The 18,584-nt window shown below is 36.2% G+C and overlaps 3 protein-coding genes across 3 annotated transcripts in view; all 3 read right to left on the bottom strand.

Annotated features, from left to right (window-relative positions):
- Positions 1–10,204, bottom strand: part of DCTN1-p150 (dynactin subunit 1) — a 58,250-nt gene extending 48,046 nt beyond the window's left edge. Inside the window, exons 1-5 of the mRNA XM_028310688.1 lie at positions 10,025–10,204; positions 9,741–9,940; positions 8,771–8,907; positions 6,691–6,723; positions 3,642–3,698 (exon numbers count right to left, since the gene is read on the bottom strand). Of these exons, the coding sequence (XP_028166489.1) occupies positions 3,642–3,698; positions 6,691–6,723; positions 8,771–8,907; positions 9,741–9,914 (401 nt within the window). The 5' untranslated portion in view covers positions 9,915–9,940; positions 10,025–10,204. The remainder of the gene's footprint in view (positions 1–3,641; positions 3,699–6,690; positions 6,724–8,770; positions 8,908–9,740; positions 9,941–10,024) is intronic.
- A 6,671-nt stretch (positions 10,205–16,875) lies between these two features.
- eIF1 (eukaryotic translation initiation factor eIF1) lies at positions 16,876–17,642 on the bottom strand. Its single transcript, XM_028310693.1, has one exon. The coding sequence runs from the start codon at positions 17,478–17,480 to the stop codon at positions 17,148–17,150; it is 333 nt and encodes a 110-aa protein (XP_028166494.1). The 5' UTR covers positions 17,481–17,642; the 3' UTR covers positions 16,876–17,147.
- Positions 17,507–18,394, bottom strand: LOC114357186 (protein D2). Its single transcript, XM_028310692.1, has one exon. The coding sequence runs from the start codon at positions 18,317–18,319 to the stop codon at positions 17,762–17,764; it is 558 nt and encodes a 185-aa protein (XP_028166493.1). The 5' UTR covers positions 18,320–18,394; the 3' UTR covers positions 17,507–17,761.
- Between the last annotated feature and the right edge of the window lie 190 nt (positions 18,395–18,584).

Below are 18,584 nucleotides of genomic sequence, written 5' to 3'. Positions count from 1 at the left end.
TAATAACTAGCTTTGGTTGTGTTGCAGAGATCCAAAAAATGTAAATAATCCATAGAAATTGTTGAATAACGGTGAAATAAATGCAAAAAGCAAAAAAAAACTCAATAAGTGCCTTTTTTCTGTGATGCGGATATCGCAACGCGTGCGGATTTGGTCTCTAATATAAGTAAAATTTTATAAAAAAAAATAAAACCGACTCCAAAAAACCTACACTAAAACGTAGAAAAATAATTACTAATTACCTACTTATTTATTAGGACGAATTATTAATATTTATGTAGGTATACCATGATTGATACTTTTGGAGTCGGTGCAGGCAAACTTTACATGTTTCATAATCTTGGCACCGACTCCAGAAGTATCAATCATGGTATACCTACATAAATATTAATAATTCGTCCTAATAAATAAGTAGGTAATTAGTAATTATTTTTCTACGTTTTAGTGTAGGTTTTTTGGAGTCGGTTTTTTTTTTATAAAATTTTACTTATTTCTTGCTTTTTAGTTAACTAATTATTACCTTGATGTTACCACTGAAGGTAGGCAGTACACTGAGACCAAAAAAAATTGGTTCATAATCGGCGGAGATATTGCGTATAAAAAAGTTCATCCCCCATTTTCCACCCTTGGGGGTGAAATATTTTCTTCAAATTCGCATGAAACCACCCTTTTGATAATACCTATTCAACAAAAAAATAATCGTTCAAATTGGTTTATAATCGGCGGAGATATTGCGTATAAAAAAGTTCATCCCCAATTTTCCACCCTTGGGGGTTGTTTTTTTTATTATTAAATTTAAATGGGACCACCCTTGAGGTATTACCTATACGCCGAAAAAAGATTTGTTCAAATCGGTTCATAATTGGCGGAGTTATCGCGTAACAAACATAGAAAAAAAAAAAAAACATACGGGTCGAATTGAGAACCTCCTCCTTTTTTGAAGTCGGTTGAAAACCCATAAAACTCATTTATTTTTGCAAGTAGGCTTTTTACTATTTTACACATCCCAGTATTAACCCTACCACTGCTTCGGGACAATAAATGGGCCAGTGCTGAGAAGAAGCAGCGCAAGAACCTCAGTCACTATTGTGGCGTACACTAATCTGTGGCGTGCGTATAATCACGCTGCTGGTTGCGTGCGTGTAGCCCGCGTAATAAGAAAAACATGTATGAAAAAATTAAATGCGGAGATCCGCACGCGTGCTGAAATCCGCGTCACAGGGAAAAGGCACTATTACAGAATAGGTTTTCAAAATTCTCGGTAACAGTTGTAGTTGTTTTTGGAAAAGGATATTATTTATTTATTTGGTTTGGACCTCTGCAACATTGAAGCAATATACAAAGCTGCGAGACCTCTACGATCAAGCAACCTACGTATTGTTAAAAATACAGGGTGAACTTATAAAATTAAGTGGTTTAATATTTTTATTCTTTTCAGCTTAAGTGTTTGATTTCAATTCTGAATCTTCGGAATCTTCAACCACAGAGAAATAGAATCTATTCTTATGGCTATGATAATAGCTGATTTTATTAAGTACTCAATTTCACCCTGTATGCTTTAGAATAAAATTTCTAGGGAAAGCAGACAGAGATGCTTCCATATCCTCTTGCGGTGTCCAAATGCACAGAGGTTATTACAATTTGGAAATAATTTAGTCACAAGAAGGGATTTTTATTATCAGGTGAGTCCAAAAAATATTTTTAACTTTGGACTTACCCGATTTATACACAAAAAAAGCTGAAAATATAATACAAAATGCAGATTTCAATAAGCTAACGAAAACACCTGTATTGTAACACCCTGTATGTTTGAATTGCAAGCCAATGTATACCTTATTAGGTAGTCAATAAGGAACCATTTGGAATGCAATGGTAAACGTTTTCTCAGTCAAGAAGATCTAAAAAGTCAGTATTATGCCATATTAAGAACTCAATAAGGAATCATGTGGAATTCAAAAGAATAACGATTTCTCAGTCAGTATGATATCGAAAAGAAGACGTAAATGTCATCTTAGAGGAATCCTATTTGTAAAGCATTAGAGTTCATAATCGCAGCTTAATTCATACAATAAGAGTTCGTGTATTGTATGATTACACATTTGTGCGCATACGCATGTTTTGATGAATTTGAATTTTAATGCTTTAAAAATAAAGTTAACAATTGATTTAACGAAAAGTTCTAAATTATTTCAAAAATAAGGTTTATTCATAAGATTTGGGAAACTTTACATACAGATGTTTTCTATACACATACATTTTGTATGCAGAATCTGATTTTTCAGCTACTACCTAGATTTTTGTAGCTAAGCTAACATCAAATGCTGGTTTAAAAGTAATAAATCAAGGAGTAGGTAGACAAAGAAAGGTGTGCAAAAAGGTAGCATAATATTGTGTAGGAGTATAATACAACGCAAATAAATGTAAAATTAAGACCATACATTGCTATAAAATACGTGCTCGAAGATAATATACAATTTAACCCCTAAAGCAAACTTGTAATAGTAATCACATAATTTTGAACAGTATTAGGTACCTTGTTTTCAAGTAAAAAAATTGTACTTGCTAGTCTGATTAAGGGTTAAGATGCTGCTGTGTAATAAGGCGGTATACCTACGTGACAAAGTGGCAACAGAATAATAAAAATAGTATCAATTGAAATCGGAATAACAGACATATAACAGGCTACACAAAAATGTGCAGAATTTTTTGTACTAATAAAAAAAAATCAATTACGTATTTTCAATTTCATACACAATTTCAAGGCAGAAGCCGTATAGTAAAGTGTGTAGTTAAGTGCTTTAGTTTCAACCAAGGCGGAGCGGAGCGGAGAAGTTTTTTGAATCATCATCATCATTTCCGCCATAGGACGTCCACTGCTGAACATAGGCCTCCCATGCCATCAGCCACTTTAGTTCGTTTACGGATCTCTGATTTCTGATTCGATCTCGTAAAGAAACATCGAGCATAGCCCTCTCCATAGCACGCTGTGCAACTTTGAGCTTCTGTATAAGGCCTATATTGAGATAACCAATCAGATTTCATTATTTCCATTTCTCTTTACCGCTCCGCTCCGCAACCGTTGTCAAATTCTGTAGAAAAAATTGACAGCCCGACATTTCTCTTATCCGCTCCGCTTCAGTGGAAATCGGGCCTTACAGTGTGCTCCAAGCTTTATTTCTAATTACTGTGGGCTGAGTGTGAGTTTACATAAACGCCACCACTAGTGAGCGCTTTAAAAAAAATATGAAAATTTTAGTTCTTCAAAGTTTCCGCTAGGGGCGCTGTACAATCTGTCATACATTTAATGTCATTTTTTTGCACGCTCACTAGTGACGACGTTTGATGATGTAAACTCACACTAAGGCCCAGAACACACGGTGAAACGCAACTGCAACGAAACTTCAACTTCTAGTTACTTTTGCATCTAAGTTTCTGCCATAGCGTCCGTTGAGAGACCACATTGCAACGCGTTTCAAACTGGTCGCGTCATGTGTGGTCTCTCAACGGAATCTATGGCAGAAACTTAGATGCAACTCAAAAGTAACTAGAAGTTGCAGTTTCGTTGCAGTTGCGTTTCACCGTGTGTTCTAGGCCTTAGCCCCCTGAAAACTGTACACATATACACCGCTATACTATGTTACCTTGACATCGACAGAGTGCCAGCTTTCGTCTGCGCGGGCGACGCCTTGCGACGGACCCTTTTACATCAACATGGTGTTAGTAGTTTACGGTGTTGTTATGGGAATTGTTAGGGCAGGGCAACTGGATAACACGTCTCTGTAGTTCATTCCCACCAGGGGCAGTTCTTTTTAGTAGTTTTTTAAAATTTAGTTTAAGATGCAACTCTTAGTGCTAAAAAAATGTAGATTGTATGGTCTTTTGTAGATTTTTCTGTCTTTATATGTGATGACTGGCAGTTCCTACAGCAGTTCCCACCATATTTTGAACCTTATTCCATACTCTTTAGGTCCATAAAAATATTTAATAATAACTTGCCCTTAAACACCCCAATTTATTAAATGAAAAAGATTTTTCAGTTTTTTTTTTTTTGTATATTCTATGCATGGGAATTTATCCAAGGAACTTGGATTGAGGGTTTTTTTCAATAAGTACTTTGGCCACCTTTCTGTTTCTCCACGTGTGATTCAGTTGCATTGCCTTTAATTTAATGTAACAATAATTTTATGTACAACCTATCATAAATTAGTTAATAATACAAATTGATAATACTTTGCAGCCCATCTCACAAGTCAAATGCGTATTTCATTCATTATAATCAAAACAGCAGTTGCTTGTGAGACACACAACATATTAAAGGACGAAGCACACTTATCAACCCGGAAACGGATCGTATATCAACTCTAGGTGGTCAGTATTTTTGTATGAAACTCCATACTGCAACGCACTTATCCGCACGGTAACGTAAACGACTCGCCTAGCGGTTGACATCGCTACGAAAGGTGTTAATCCCTTTCCGAGTTGATAAGTGTGTTATGACCTTTAGTTAACAAAAATAGATTTCGGATGCTGTTAACAATAAAGGATAATAAAATTAACATTTTACATACATACATTATTTCAGAGCTCTCTTTTGCATTAGAACTCTGATATTAATAAATATAGGTGTACCAGAATCTCATGGCAAATGGGGAAAATAAACTTTGTTGAGTGCAATACTGGGGAAATTGGATTAAACGATCTTGATACTGTTTAATTTTTTATTTATGACTTTAATATTAATGAACATGAAGTACGAATGCCTACCTATACATTTTAGATTATGTATGAAGAATGTTGTTATACATCGGGTTTTTAACATTTAAAAAAAAGTAAACCGTATATTACTGTAAATAATTTTATTATGTATCATACTTATAACTTATCACTTCATTCAGAACTAGACGTTTTCTAGGAACTCCACTTGCAATTCTTGATTCTTCTTCAATAGATGATCAAGTTAAAGAGGTATTTATACAGAGTGGAATTTTGTAATGCCACCTGGAGGGAAAGTACTCTTAATACTGTAGATAGAAAAATTTGCTGAAAGAAAATTCCTTTATTTTCGAAAAAAAAAGAGAGCTACACTAAAAGATTTTCGAATTTTTTTCGAAAATTCACTACTATACCATACAATTTTCTGTAACATTATTAAAATATCAAAACATTTCACTCCAACTTACTGTCAACTTAACGACGCGCTTTAAAATCAAAGATTGACTTTGAATTATGCCTTATTTTACAATACACATTGAAAACAATATGATTTGCTTGAGGTTTTTCGACTTTTTCACAAAAATAACAAATAGGCATGAAGAGATTACAACATTAATTCTGCAGCGGCTGACAGATCTCTTGATTTACTTTGACAGGTGACAATAAAGCCATAGACAATTGCCATATGAAAAACACACTTTTCCAATATTTTTATTTGCCATGAGATTCTGGTACACCTATAATAGATTTACGACCTTTTTTCTTTAACAACAGGGTCTCTAGTCGAACCACCGACACTTGGTATGTTAAAAAACATCAAGCTGGCAAAATATTTTGAACCAATATTATGAAACTAATAAAGTCCAAAATTGAAAATTCTACTTTAAGTACAATGGCGAAATTATGTTTTGACCGTACCATACTATTTTAAGTACTTGTTGAAATAAATTTACAATCTTAGGAAAGCGAGAACTACAGAAAATGCAATTATTATCTCGAATTAACGATTAAAGTAAAATAATATAATCCGTTAAAAAGTAACGCTATAACGATTCACGATGTAAAACTTTTTAATTAACGAATCAACGGCACGGTAACGGCATTTTTAACGTTCGTTACTCATGATCATATCTCGCGTGATGGTGATTCGACCAAAAAACTGTTTGTTTATTTGAATATCAAGGATCAGATTCTTAAAATATTGGCAAATAATAAAAACAATTGACTACCAAACATTTGACTACCTCCACTGCAGTGGTCCTCTCTGATTTACAAGAGGCAAATGGAGTATTTGGCCTATTGCACATTGGCCAGACGGGTTGGGGAGGCCTCATGTTCGTATATTTGTCCCTTAGTCGCCTCTTACGACATCGACGGGAAGAATGGGAGTGGTCATAACATTACTCTGCCGGAACTCATAAAACTCAAAGATTTTTGAAAATTATGCTTTTAAAAAGCACTTTCACGTCACAGTATTAACCCTACCACTGCTTCGGGTCAATAAATGGACCAGTGCTGAGAAGAAGCAGCGCAAACTCAGTCACTATATTGTCGTATTTTAGGTGGTCGTGTTTTGAATGTTGTGATATTAAAAACTGAAATATGTAACTTTTTTTTATATTTAAAATCAAATCTGACCATTGAAATCCAGATAATTTTTAAAGTATATTGTCGATTTGCCACAGAGTCGACTCGTCACAGGGAAAAGCATGTATGGATTTGTCACATTTCACATTTAACATAATAATAATGTCTTGTGACAAATTGATGCGAGGTTTTGACGACTTTTATTTTTGACTACCTGTATTTTATGAAGCTTAAAAAGTGTGACGAATCAACTTTATGACAAATAGGGTGATGTCCCCTGTTTGCGTCCACGTCTATTCGCGACGGATCGCTCTTCAAAACTGTGGGAATACTTAACAAAGGTGCAAAAGCTCTACAAAGCGAGTGCGAGTCTACGTTGACAATACTCACGTGGTAGGTCTAGACCTCTGGGCCACAGTAATACTAGCGAGAAAGAAACACACTATCAGTTAGACACACGCTAAAACTATTAGTACACCACACTGCCAATTGTCTGTATTTCAACATATTTTTTGCAGCAAAGTTATAATTTGAAAATTATAAATAACTTGAAAAAATCGAACTGCCTAAGGCGGGAATTGAACCCACGACCTTCCGGGCGACTGCTCTTCCAACTAAGCTACTTAGACACTGGATGAGCCCGTCGAAATTTTCAAGTGTAGTACGCTGTTACGGCCAGCGTTTGTTTCATTATTATTATTACTGAATGAAGTAATAAATATTTATTTTATTTCATATTTTTTATCTATAACGAGGAAGCGATTAGCCGGAAAGTTATGATCAGGCCAAAGGAAGCGAGATTCACCCGGAATCGTCAACCACAAAGGAACTGGTCATATTGCTTTAGATTGCTGTTAACGTTGTTGTTAACAGCAGTATAAATGGTGGTAGTTAATCCAGGTGTATTTAGAATATTTTGCTTCCGAAATTGAGCCCAACTCGAGCCAGGGTCTTATCACTAGACTACAGATGCTCATTATGTTTTTTTTTTCTGTATTCTATACTCAAATCTGAACCACCCCACTTTAAGTTGGCTCGAACGTTTTTTCACTCCATAAAAAAATTATCAATAATGTGAAATACAGACATATTGGTTCACAATCACAAATTAATAAGTTTGATGAGATCAGTACACCATCTATTTATCTATTAGAAAAATAAGAAAACCTTACTAATTTATCCAAAATAAAAGAACTACTGATGATCACCACATTCTTACCCAGTGACTTATCCCTGTCTTGCTTTATTCATAAACACATTATCTTGTTGTCTATGGACAGTTCAATGTGATGATGAAAAATTATAAGCTTATTTTTTTTAAGTACTGAACATAGGCAGAATTACCTTAAATCCAAGATTATTAAATAATGAAAAAAATTACTGTCCATAGGCAAAAACAATCACTGCTGAATATGGGAATAGGGCATTCACATATCCTGTGTTACTTTTAGCTTATGTGATAGAAAACTACCAAAAAATTTATGCCCAAACTCAAAATCAATCAATCAAGTCTCATTCTGTAGGAATTCATCGTCTAGAAATTCCTAAATTTTTAATGATACTCTTCACAGGTGTATGAACTATCTCTAATCGTACAAATCTTCTCATGAGTGGTAAAATAGTCTAACTAAATCTATAATTAATGAAAAATGAATTATTAGCTTACTTCTGATACAATTTAGCTTAAAAAACAAAATATAATAACTAGCTTTGCTTCGTATTTGAAACACTTTAAATACTTTTTTAATATTAAGGACGTCATGTATTTACATTCCAGACGTTCACAATTGTAGCCCAATTTATTTCGTATCAGGGACGTAGCCAGTACACTTGGCACATGTATTATTAATATACATGGCCATAATAACCTTATTACTTGCGTTTTGTAGCGAATGTATATTGTGTACCCTGTTATAGTAGGTGTTGTACGGACCCGATCAGGACTCGGGCTCGGTGTCATCGATTGTGGACTTCTAATACGAAGATTATTTTCTATACAAACTTTCTTATAAAAATGTGAACGTTAATGTGATTTAACTTATTCAATTATCATGCTGTGACCCCTCTATAACTAAATAAGTAACATACCCCCTTACTATGAAAACGTTACATACTAGCTGAACAGTAGTTTAAAATGACTTTTCCATACTAAACGTCACTTTAAACAAGTGTTCAATGCGCAACTTTTATTAGTAAGGGGGCAAAAGTATAGCCCAATTATACCTCACTACTATGAAAACTAGTTTAAACGTTATCCACCCAATGCACACCACTTAAAAACTAAAATATTACTAATTTTGCTTGAAAATTATTTTAAAATCAAGTTTTATGTCCATTTTTGCATGTTTTTTTTTCTATTAGATATTACAATGTAAAATGTGGTTAAAAACTATTTATTCTAATTTGAATGTTCTCATTTGACTGTACTAATTTAAATTGGAAAAAATACTAAGTTTTTATACAAACATACCTGCTAAGCCTACGGTTAGACGTCGTTGACTTTGTTTCCTCAATGGACGTTGTCATGGAGGTCTCCATCGGATTGTCCTCCGCGTCCAACATCTGGATTTGTGTCTGACGAACAAACACTCCATAGTTTTCTTCGCACTGTAAATAAATAACACAAGATAGGTCAGATTAAAGAATTTGTCTTTTAAAATTTGTTTTTTTGTTAAAACTTGAAATGAATGTTGAAACCTGTATTTTTATTTATTTAAAATCTTTATTACACAGACAAGAAAAACGGTATAAAAGGCGAACTTAATGCCATGTGGCAATCTCTACCAGCTGGCCTGTATGTAAACCTCCATTGGGATGCAACTCTCAAATCTCTCAAGAGAAAATAAAAATAAAATGGTGTTTATCATGTTAACAGTTTTAAAATTCTTTTTTAGAGTTACCACTGCCTCAGAACAAAAATGTAAGCTAGTTATGAGAAGAAACAACACAAAAAATTCAATTTTAAGCCACTTCTTCAAAGCATTTACAAGTTTGTACTTATTATACTTGTGAGCTATGTAGTTTAAAATCCTCATATTTATGTTTATTAAATTTTAATAATCTTCTACGTCATAAGATCTTATTTCTACTAAAGTGCTTTATGTTCTGATGAAACTTATGAAATAAAGCACCAATTTTTTCATTCTCTATCACTCTTTAGTCACACAAATAAGCTCTTACTAGAGAGTTAAATGAACACCTTCTGTTTATTTAATTAAGCTCACACAGATGGAGCCTGCCAGAAATGTGATGTAACACACAAATTCTGTGAAAAAAGGACGTAAAAGGTCTGAAATATTGTTGTTATAGACTCTTTATGAATGGGGAATAGAAAGTTTTGATGTTACTACTCATTTCGGGTTTGGAACTTCATGCAGATGAAAAAAGGATCAAGACAGTTAAAAAAAAAACATTTTTTTCTTCTTCCTTAGATTACTTACTCTAAAGTAAGCGTGTCCACGGACGGTCCCGTTGTTCTTCCCTTTCGGCTCGTCCAGGATCACTCCAATCCATTTTCCCGTAGCAAACGTAGGATACCCCACGTAAGCCACCGAACCCTTCACATCTTTGCCAATTACGATCACCCGCTGGCCCAGAGTCAGCTTCTCAGACATAATAACAGCTTAATCACATACAAACACTGCAATACAGAACGATTCCGTCATTAAAACACACCAAATTTGCATGCAAAATCGAATTGAAAAGTTTTATAACAATACCGCACCTTAAACGAATAATATTCGAGCTGCCAACTAAGGAATGTGCGATTAAACTTAGCAATTATACATAGTTTAAAATGAAAGCGAAATTAATATTAATTTCTTTGAAAATTTAGCGAAAATCGGAAAATATTGACGTTGAGGAACTTGCAAGGAAACGTCAACTGTCAAAGAAAACGTCAAAATTACTCATACTGTGCGTTTCGTTCCACGCTGTGGTTCCACGCATTTGTGGTTCCACGTCAAAGGAACGACAAGCATTTTGAAAACTATTGCTAGAAACCAGTCATATAGTTCCAAAATACTGGACTGTCCTGTCGATGACATTGACAGTGGGGCGCCACCGTCAATACCGGATCGCTGGTTCAGATTTTTGCCATGTTGGAAACCATATAGTTGAACGATGGTAGCGCCCCCCTGTCATTGAGTTTGGTGGGACAGTTCAGCGTGGGTCATCTATATCCGCTTTGCTTATGGCTTTGCAGGTGTACCAGGTGTACCTACTCCTTCTAAGTTCCTTTGATTAAATTCGTTAATTCTAGGGACTACCTAACTTACCTACACTTGGCTGGGCTGTACTGATTGAGTTTTTATTGGCTCTCAAAAGGGATAGATCCTGGGTTACACAGAAGTTGCAATACCTACTTGCAATCCTAGGACCTAGAGTTAGGAATAGTCCAATTTTTCTCTTAGTCCCACAGCCCTCTGCTTCTTTTTCAAATCAAATCAAATCAAATCAAATCAAAATCATTTATTGCATAATGTAGGTACATACACCGTGTTACTTTGCATTCTTGCCATATTCACAGAGATAAAAGTAGGGACCAATACCTATTATTTAAGATAAACAAGAGACTCCCATAAAGAAAATACACTGAGTTTTTAGTAAATTTGGTTTTGCAGTACAAGTTGGAATAAACCAATTTTGTCTCGCACTTTCCACAGGTGCAAGTGGAATAAACCTAGTGGGCGTGGCCTAGTTCTTATTAATCTGTGTTGTTTTATGGCTCTGGGTACCAGCCTTTTTATCCAGTCATAATAATGATTTTAAAATACTCTTCAGTTGATTTTAGATTTTCCTTTCTACTCTCAGTTTCTACTTAACGGGTTTAGGACTGTCAAAATACGTAATAATTATTAGGCTTTTAATTAATTTATAACATTGTTCCCTATTTTTACAAATTAATAAATTAAGTATGAAATGAAATCACCTTATTCACAATTAATTATTTATTTATGAGTTCCTACTTACAAAGTTTACGTACTGCGAAGCAAGTGTTCAAAGTGTCCTCCGTTCTGATGAAGGCACAGTCTAGCACGGCGAAGCGTAGGTATTTCGCTTTAGTTTTCGCAACACATAAACGTTTTGTCTCACAGTTTCGCTGAAGCAATCCTTTCACGTAACACGTTTACACTTTTTATCTCTTCTGCGCATACCAGGTCGTTTCAAGTCACTCCAAAAATAATAGTCCATTGGTGTTAGGTCCGAGGATCGTGGTGGCCAAGCTACTGGACCCCCTCGTCCAATCCACTGTTCACCAAACGTATTATTCGCGCACTTGACGTCCTTATTGTGGGGGAGCACCATCCTGCTGGTAGTAGAGCATTTGGTGTAACGCTATGGGTACGTCATCAAGCATTTCGTTTAAGACGTTGTGGCGACGCCACTACAAACTAGTGACCAACAGATGGCGCTGTCACTACTTCACTATGGCACACTCCGCCGCTCATACAAACCTGCATCGCGGTGACGGAGTTTTATATCCTGCCAAGTATATATAGGCAAACCAAGATGGTGTAAATTGGACCTTGGTCCCCGAGCACAACACCCGCTCGGAAGGAAGCACTAACATCTAGCTTCCTTATTGTGGTTGAGCATCATATCCCACAACGTCTTGAAGACACTCCAAGCACCATTTTGATTAAATTATTCGTTGTTTGAATACACTTCAGTCATTTTTGTATTATTTATAACGTGATTTGTGATTGATGGATTTCTCAGTTTTTTACAAAAGTGTCAAAAAGACATTTTAAAGACAATAGATTGCAATAGATATTTAAAAATACAATAAAAAGTAAAGAAGTCTCCATCGCCATCGCTAACATAAGTGATGTGCATGCGTTACGATAGTTAGTGATGTGTTTAACAGATTGTCGATAAAATAAAATATTCAAAATTAAAAATCAAAATTTTCGGGCATTATTTTTTAACGGATTTGTGTTCAGTATCAGTAATATAGTTACCTCTGTAAATATGGCAAGAATGCAAAGTAACACCCTGTATTCGCTGGGTGCGAAGTACTAGGTGGGGGGGACATAATCTATCGCAGCGCTCATGGTGGTCAAAAGTAGAAATAATGTTAGCTCTGTCATCAGATGTATCTGTCAATGGCAAAGCGATTCTACATAACGTCAGTTGCAGGTTCACTTGGGGTAACTGACAAAATACAGTTTTTCAGTAGAGCCGTTTAAAGTTTTTTTTCGTCTTAAATCGGACATAACTTTTTTCCTATTTAACCTTTTTTGGATCTGTTTTTACAGAAATGCTTAGAATTCTACGCGGTTTTCGATTAAATAAAAAGAATTATCGAATATGTCTTAGTTAAGGAAATAAATTGCAGTTACACCAATGTATTTTTGTACTTTTGACAGTTACACTAATTTTACACCATACTTTTGGAAAAAACATAGGTCAAATTGGTGTAAGTACTGCCCAAATTAAAATAATTTGATGTATTTGCGGGGTTTTGTTTACTTAGTTGCTGTATAATTTATGTAAAGGTATTAAAAAATTAGAGAATTCATGAAAAAAATAACATTTTGTCGTTTTCTTTAATTTTTTTTAAGTTTTATTAGAAGTAACTTTTATTTTATTCATTAAAAAATGTTAATAAAGCCACGAAAATCAAGAAAATATGTGTATTTAAGACAGAAATATTGAAATAACTAAAGTATTACTGAGAAACTAAGTAATTACAATATTTTTTTAAGCTTTGACTTACCAATACCGTATTTAGCTCTACGGGGCAACTTAAACTGAAAACAAAATGAATTTAATTTCCTACCTCTTTAAAGCAATGTTGAATTAAGGTCATGAGTACTACAACAGNTAAGAATAGGTACTGAGCCCCGATTACGGTAATTTTTAACGTCAACAATCCAGACACGCTTCTCGATTCTGCGATACGATTGGTCGTTCAACAGCGTACGTCAGCTGTTTTGACCAATCGTATCGCAGAATCAGAAACGCGTCTGGATTGTAGACGTTATAAAAGTTACCGTAATCGGGGCTCTGGTTAAGTTTTTTACATAATGTGTCAATATGCGTCTTCCAGTTGAGATTTTTATCAACCCAGACACCTAGGAATTTTGTAACGTCAGTTTCTTTAATATTCTTCTATTGATTTGTTACCGTTTGTTTAATGGATCAAAGATGAGCAGCTGATAAAAAGCTTAACGTAATCTTTATTCTAGGAAATATTAGATTTATAAATTCTCTCTATTTCTATTAAGAAGTTGTTGCATAGAGTTATGATGATGGAGATTAAAGAAGCCAATTACCTTACTGACTTGAATTTTACCAGACACATTCCTGATATCTAGGTAGCCGGCATCTGCAATGATCTGCAACAGCCTCCCTCAATCGTTCAGACAGGTGGCCTAGGGCCTGCTGCATTATTCATTTTTAATATTAATGCATTCATTAATTATTAGTTAGTATGCAAAGAAAAACAGATGGCTGATGGTAGGTAACTAGTATAGGTATAGGAGCCCAATGCCCACGCCCTCATGACGTGTTGTAAGAACATAAAACTAAGTTAGTTACCCCATTGAGTGCATGTGTATAGTGCAGCAGTAAATATGGGGCGGGGGCGAAGGGATGACAGGAACGTGACCTAAGCTATGACATGACGTCTGAACTCATGCCGTCATGCATGACGTCATAGGTAATGGCCCGCGCGGTTTCCGAAAACGAAAGACGCACGTCATGAAGTCATACAAGTTTGCCCGGCTTCCATACCAAGGTGCAAAAGAGAGGAGAAGGAGATGTGTTTTGAATTAACCAATCAGATTAATTTCCGAACCGAAGCTGAGAGGAGAGGAGACGTGGAAATAGAGATTTCTGATTGGTTTTTCAAAATGCATCTCTCCTCCCCTCTCTTTTACGCCTTGGTGGAAACCGGGCCAACTTGTATGACGTCATGACGTGACAGCTAACGTCTTTCGTTTTCGGAAACGATTCGATGCCGGTGGGACTGGAATAACCATCCTCTCAGCCATGGTGGAAACCGGGCCTGAAATCTCACTCAAGCCACGCACACTCACACTCCTTTACCCCAGGAGGAACCTATTAAGTACCTACTATGCTATGACTCTAGTCTAGGGCCTAGAGTCCAGGCAAACAAGAAAGATTACCTACAGACAAGCAAACAATCATTATAATTTGTACCTACCACTTTCTATAATTAAGTAAATACAGTATGTGGACTAATAAGATATCGATAACGCACGAGGAGCATAAGTAGGTTATTACATTGTATCATTGTAATAATCGCGCAGAGTAAGGAAGGTGTTGCTGGACTTTAGATCGCGCACACGCATTTATGCAAAAATGCTGCCCTAGTTGATTTTATGCAAACTTGTTAAGTTCTAACACCATTTAAAATCATAAGGTGATCGTACACCTTAGCAGTATTATCAGGCCTGTTCATCTCCGCGAGTTCACATCGAAAACAAAACACGCACGATAGCCCACCTACAGGAGGCGATTCGACAAGGCGTCACATACGAGTACGAGATACGAGCGAGCATTGACACACGCACGCGTACTCTTGTATTATGGAAAAAAATAAAAAAATACTGTGTAAAAAATACTGTGCAGTATTTAACTGCCTTATAATAATAAAAACACACAATGTACTTTTTTTAAGTTGCCTGAAGACACTGAGAGGTANATTTTGGTTTATGATTTTATGATAAAATTTTTGGGAAAAAAATATTCGAAAATACCGGATTTCAAAGTCAAAATCCGGATTTTTTTATAGCCGCAAAATCCGGATTTTTCAGATATTTTCGAATTTCGAATAATCCGGATTGCAATCTCTAGCCGCATGTAGCTGCGCGTTGCCGCGAAGAGCAGTGAATGCAAGTGTGGTGCGCTAGATGGCGACACAGTAGCTTCTTGTAGCAGTCAGCCCTATGGCATCAAGACAGTACCGATCACTGACGTATGTCAACAAAACGGTGCTCGACTCATAAGACAAGCTAAATTACACCATATTGTTGATGACATTGAGCATACATTTTTTTGAATACCTTCGCGAAGAAAAACTTCTGTACGTAGTACTTATTATTATTCTGTGGTATTATGTATGGTATGGTAACACAGGAATTTTGTTTTCAAAGGGGTCACTTAAAAATTTGGTATTGATGGTGAAATTGGGCATTAGTATTTTATTCTGTGACCTAGCTAGGGCCTAGGTAGGTGCTGCTGCATGCACCGAAAGAATTTTCCTTACCATTTTTTTTCCAATGAATCATGTAACTCTGCATTGTAGGGTAGGAGGACCGCGCGCCCAGCTCGATGACAGCAAGATGATGGTTGGTTGACAGAAGTGTTTTGTTTGACGCTTCTTTGGGGTGAATTACCTACATGCCCTACGCATAAAATGAATAGCTAGGTAGGTATTTAACTAATTAACTTTATGGACCTACACGTCAATTCATAGCCTACGTCCAGCTGTGAACTACACCACGGACTACACCCTGTGTAGGTAGGTAGGTAAATAGATACAAGACAAATAATGGTACATAGTAAGTAAATGCTCTGCTCTACTTTATTATGTAATTTATTTATCTATTGTATTGTCTGTTACTTGATTCTTCCCAGTCTTTTTTTGGATTCTCGGGGTGTGTTGATTTAACTAGTGTTGCCAGTTAACGTGTCGGGAATCGGGTAGAGGGAAAAAAATCGGGAATCAATTCTTTACATCGGGACTAGGGATCGGTATTGATATAGCGGAAATTACTAGTTAATTAGCTTATTGCAATGCTCGGTATACACCTACCTACATAATTATTAATTTTGTCCCTAACTCTACCTACCTACCTAAAACAGAATCTCTATGAGGCCCAAGAGTAGGAAAACTCAAATGTTTAACACTAATTCACGAGTTTGTGTTATCTAGCTAGTCAAACTGGATACATTATCGCATTTAACAAGGAAAAGAATTTTATTAGCACTCAATATCGAGTGATACTGGGCGAGGTATCGTGACCTCCGCACAGTAGCCACGCTAAAAGAAGACGTGACTCATGCCTGCTCCTTCCTCGAGTCACTCGAGTGATGTCGTGGTCATTGCGACAGACTTATGATTCACTCAAATATTTTATTGTGTTTAAATTCTACAAGAAACAAAAGCGACGTCGTTATCGACGAAATCGAGCGACGTTTCATCATAGCTCACTAATCACTTTACTTGTGTTATTTATATCTTTATGACGTTATTAGGCGTTTCGAGAACCAATTAGTGTGCTATTTAGAGGTTATTTGAAGGCTACAAACAAATTAAGGATAGGAAAAGCACATAAACTAGTTTGGTTAGTAACAAGACAACAAGTGGCCTATGTTTTGTCATTAAAGCCCAAAATGGTCTCAGAAACTAAAGTATAGCGTGACTAAGTGACTTTAATGAACGGAATTCTACATTTCGCAAGACCCACCTACTTTCACTCAGCAATGAGTATTGTCCCGTTAGCGGGCGACTACCTGCCCCTGCCCGCCCGCAATGAAAAAAAAAACAAGTTTTTACAAAAACATATTTAATATAGCATCAGCAGCATCAATCATTACAGCAATTTAAAAATACAATGTCGTAAAAAAAAGTGATTTGATTATTTAATTACTCTTTCGTTCGGCTTCAATTGCAACTAAGGACGAGATGGCGTCGATACTCAGACACTTTAATTATTATTATACATGGAGTGAAGGCACAGGGAGGAGGCCTAAGCGGCCCGTTGCGTTCTCTGTATACGTCAATGCTTTCTAAATACATATTCGAAGGGTTACGCGCACGCTCTCATATTTAAATACTATAATGATTTCATTTCATATTACGAGTAGACGGCTTAGAAGCCGTGCACCTTCAGCTGCTCCGGCTTAACAAGCCCGGATTTCGTTAGCCACTGGCAAATATTCTCGCGCTGGTCGCCTTGCAGTTGCAGAACCTCCCCGTACTCCGGATGCTCGACAACCGTACCGTTGCAAGCGAACTCCTTCTTGCATGCCCTCACAATCTTCTTCAGGTCATATTCCGACGACAGCCCTTGCACCGTAGTCAGCGTCTTACGCCCGTTCCGCTGCTGGATCCGGACGTGGACTAGACCATCTTGCACGTCGTCCTCCGAGCTTTTGATAGCATCGGCGAATGGGTCAAATGTGTTGAGATTCTGGATGGACATACGATTGAACGTCACTTCTCTTTGTTGCACAAAACGCTGCGATATAACGCACAAACACGGATACTGGCTGCACTGATAATGCGCGACAACGATGCACGCAAACGACCAATTTACGCAAACACCAAAATGTAATGGCGGATTTGGGCCGAAAAAGAATGTCACGCGGAGGCGGAAATTATCGATCACACCATAGACAAGAATCCTCTATAAAGCTGTTCACTCACGAGCGCAATTTTTACAAATAACCGATAATTAAATAACGTTATTTCGTTATATTATTATTAGCCCTTCAATTTGGCATACAATTTTGGAACATAATCGTCGTATTTTGCAACGTAAAAATTTCCGGCAACAGGCGTTCCTAGTTTATATTGTTGAGCAAATTTTGCAATGGAAAACTTTCCTCTCTTGTCTCCGGAGTTGTTTGGGAGTTTTGGCATTTTTGAAAAATCACATTTCTCTGGCTGTTTATATAACAAGAATACATAGCGATGAAGTCCTGTACCTTTTGGTGGGCCAGATCCAATATAATCAGATAAAACTTCACTTTTGTTCATATCTCCTCCAAAAATATTCCCGACAAGCCAATGATGCCATTCTCTGAACTTAGGATTTTCACGACTTGGTGCATCAGGATCAACCATAGCTAAAGTGTAATATTCGGATTCCTTTGGTGTCCATTTCACAACAGGCTTATCCTTTACTTGCGTTGGAGTAAGTTCCTTACCCATGTCCACGCGAACTCCGCTAGGGTATTGAATATCCAATAACTCTGATGGAGCAGTTGTGAGTACATCCGGAACAATACATTGCTGCTTGAAAAGTGTTTGAACAGACATTGCTTTAACAATACTTTGCCCGAACAAAAATAGAATAAATTCAAGAAAAAGATAACTTGAACAAATACGTTTACGCAAAACAATATTCATGACAATAATTATTTAAGTCAAACGAAACTGTTGCCAAGCAACTGTTTTTTTTTAACTTTTATATCCTCACTTTTCCCGTTTTGTTAAAAATATTGGCAATGAAATCTTTTAACTGGATAAATAAAATGTTTTCACGTATTCCTTATTTTTGATTGAATTAATTTTAGTCTACTGG

The sequence above is a fragment of the Ostrinia furnacalis genome, unplaced genomic scaffold (genome assembly GCF_004193835.3).
Source record: "Ostrinia furnacalis isolate ACB-3 unplaced genomic scaffold, ASM419383v2 OfSCF3063, whole genome shotgun sequence".
NCBI classification, from domain to species: Eukaryota; Metazoa; Arthropoda; class Insecta; order Lepidoptera; family Crambidae; genus Ostrinia; species Ostrinia furnacalis.
The sequence above is the reverse complement of the archived record's forward strand: the minus strand, read 5'-3'. Positions and strand labels throughout refer to the sequence as shown.